The 2,766-nt window shown below is 48.3% G+C and overlaps 1 protein-coding gene across 1 annotated transcript; it reads right to left on the bottom strand.

Annotated features, from left to right (window-relative positions):
• Positions 1-240: 240 nt before the first annotated feature.
• LOC125511070 (chaperonin-like RbcX protein 2, chloroplastic) lies at positions 241-1,979 on the bottom strand. The gene is made up of 5 exons (XM_048676350.1): positions 1,569-1,979; positions 1,189-1,280; positions 1,032-1,089; positions 858-923; positions 241-695 (listed from the first exon to the last, which is right to left on the bottom strand). The coding sequence occupies exons 1-5, from the start codon at positions 1,851-1,853 to the stop codon at positions 573-575; spliced, it is 624 nt and encodes a 207-aa protein (XP_048532307.1). The 5' UTR covers positions 1,854-1,979; the 3' UTR covers positions 241-572.
• Positions 1,980-2,766: the final 787 nt, after the last annotated feature.

The raw sequence follows: 2,766 nt of genomic DNA on the forward strand, positions 1-2,766 counted from the left end.
CCATACGAGTAACGACAGTCATGACTAACGAGTACTTTGCTGTACGTTCAAAGGTATAAGGTGTATTGTGTTGTGTTAAACATAGAATCAATCTAGGACCGTCAAATGCAATGGTAGAGCCGAGCGGTTTGGACGTTTTAGATCGGCCACAACTCATGGCTTTTACATAAGGGGTGGTGGAGACAAACTTGTTCTGTAGTGTTGTAATGACAGTATTGAGAGATGCATAAAACTGAGATGGAGAGGCACATAACACGTGAGCATTTGTATATAACTCCGGGCTCAAACACACCCTTGCACTGATGGGTGATGACTAAATCCATACATTTAACCCAGCTAGTCAATGTGCCTATCAACACAGGCGGCACATTACACACCGACACCAACACAAACAGCTTGCAGTATCTCCACCAAAAGACCCAACCATATAGACTCTGTGCTAGATCACATACATATATACACATGTTTGACTCAATCGTGTGTGCATGCATAGTCCTCGCTCTACCTAATTAACCGATGAGCTAATTAATTAATGAAGTTCAGCGGCTGAAATTACTGAAACCGCATGCATATCAGCCGATCTTCTCCGTGTTGGTGTCGTCGGTTGGCCAGATGACCGTCTCCATGAGCCTCTCCCGCATCAGCTCCAGGTTCTCGTTGGAGATCTTCTCGTACATTTTTGCGTGGTCACATTTCTGCAGGTTAAGTAAACATGAGCAAATCAGATGTTAATAATAATTTAAATTTTTTAAGCAGCTAAAAAAATATACGGCATGTCGTGCGTAAAATTAGTGGATGTTTTTCCTTTTGCGGTGAAAATTAGTGGCATGTTGATTGGTTTTGGAAAATATTATTACCTTGATCCATTTCCCGTACAAGCTAAGCCGGGTTATCATAACCCGCTCTGCAAGCTCCTGCCTCTCCTGCAAGTTACAAGAGCAAAAGAAAACATATATTCATGCGAGGAATTTTGCATGCTAATTTGTAGCAGTGCAAGAAGAACAAAAATATGTGTGTGGATCTGTTCATACCTTTCCAAGAGCGCGGAGGAACAGCTTGCCATCGGTGGGCTTGTTTACAGCAACAAAGCTGTCAGGGGAACAAGAATCCAAGATTTAATAACAAAATTACTAGTACTAATTAATTGCTAGAATTTTCATACTGGAGAGAGATCAAATATGTTGTTACTTGTAGAGCCAGCGGTAGCTGGGTGGGTTCATCTCGTAGAGCTGGGTCAGCACGGTCCTCACGGCTTTGTAGGTAAAGTAGTTCATCAGTTGCTGCATCATCATGAACAGGAAACTTTTTTCATTTTCTTTTCTTCAAGAAACTTGAAATACTATTCACATATTCATTACCCTAAAGCAACAAAGCTGCAACAACAATTAAAAAAAACCTATTCTTGACCATCCCTAAACAAAATCATCTGAATCTTTCAGCCGAGGAACTGTTGTAAGAGATGTTCCAAGAAATTCCCCAAGGTCGTAACATGACATATATGGATGATTGAGAACAAGAAGTAGAAGAATTCCAGCAAGTAGATGGCGGAGGAGAGGCTGATGAATTACCAGGTCGACGTCGCCAAAGCCAACATCGTAACTGCCCCCGAGGTTGCTGACGATGGCGAGGCCGCCGCTCCTGCCGCCCCTGCCCCGGCCACACTGCCTGAGCCTGACGGAGCAGGTCGCCCGGCGAGGCCTCCTCCTCCAGTCACCAGCAAACAGGCTCGTGCTCGAGCTGCTCCCCACCGCCACACGCCTCCTCGCGAGCCCCGCCACCGCCTTGCCGCCCTCCGTCCTCACGTCGACCGTGGTCACCGCGCCCACCCCCGGCATCACCTGAACTCCGGTCATCCTCACCGTCACCGTGAGCAGCTAGTGATTTCCTTGGTTGGTGTCAGTATGTGGTATATAAAAATCGAGGGAGGAGCTGGGGGAGGTGTCCAAGTAAGTGGCCGGCGGAGGAAGAAGAGGTGGTGTTGAACTGCTGCTGGGTCGCCGTGGCTGGCGCTGGCTTGGCTGCGACGCTCACCAACCAAATTTTCTGAGGCCCAGGACGCGCGCGATTTTCAGCTTAGCACCACCAGGGGAAAACCCACTGAAGATTCAAGAATTCCGGGTAAATTTGGCAGCAAGATTCAGAAAATGAAATTCTCGTGTGACCCCGCGTGTCATTTGACAAGGCGCGTACGTGTGTGGACCGGGCAGACGAGGCGCCTCCTCTCGCGTGGATTCTGTGAATCTGAAACCAAAACTTGGGAGGAATCTGAATTCTGAACGGGAGACCCAGAGCAGGCCACGGCGCGGCCGAGAGGTTGCTGCATGCTGGTCTCGGTTCCCGTCCGGGTACATACAACGTGTCTGATTTTTCCACCCAGCCAGGTACAGCAGAGTACTATGTTTGATGTCTCTCAGCTCCTTTCGTTTACTGGTCTACAGAGTGCTGCACACGGCACGGTACACCTTGGTGTGCGCCCTCCGGCCGACCACCTCGACCTGCGAGGTTCCTTGCAGCGACGACGCACCACAACTCGTCGGCAGCTGGCCAGAGCACGTAATCTCGGTGTTCCAAGGAGTACAAGGTAAAGAGGACCAGCAGATGCTCGGATTTCCTATGAATACCCGAGCTGAAAGTATTTAATTTGAAAATATCATGATAAATACTACTATATGTCATGTCACCTTGGGGTTTAGTGATACACCAAATCACCTTTTGGACTTTCAGTCACTTCTTTCGGTCCCACGTGGTCCTTGCGGGTGGCTCGGA

This window comes from Triticum urartu, chromosome 5, assembly GCF_003073215.2.
Source record: "Triticum urartu cultivar G1812 chromosome 5, Tu2.1, whole genome shotgun sequence".
In the NCBI taxonomy this organism is placed as follows: domain Eukaryota; kingdom Viridiplantae; phylum Streptophyta; class Magnoliopsida; order Poales; family Poaceae; genus Triticum; species Triticum urartu.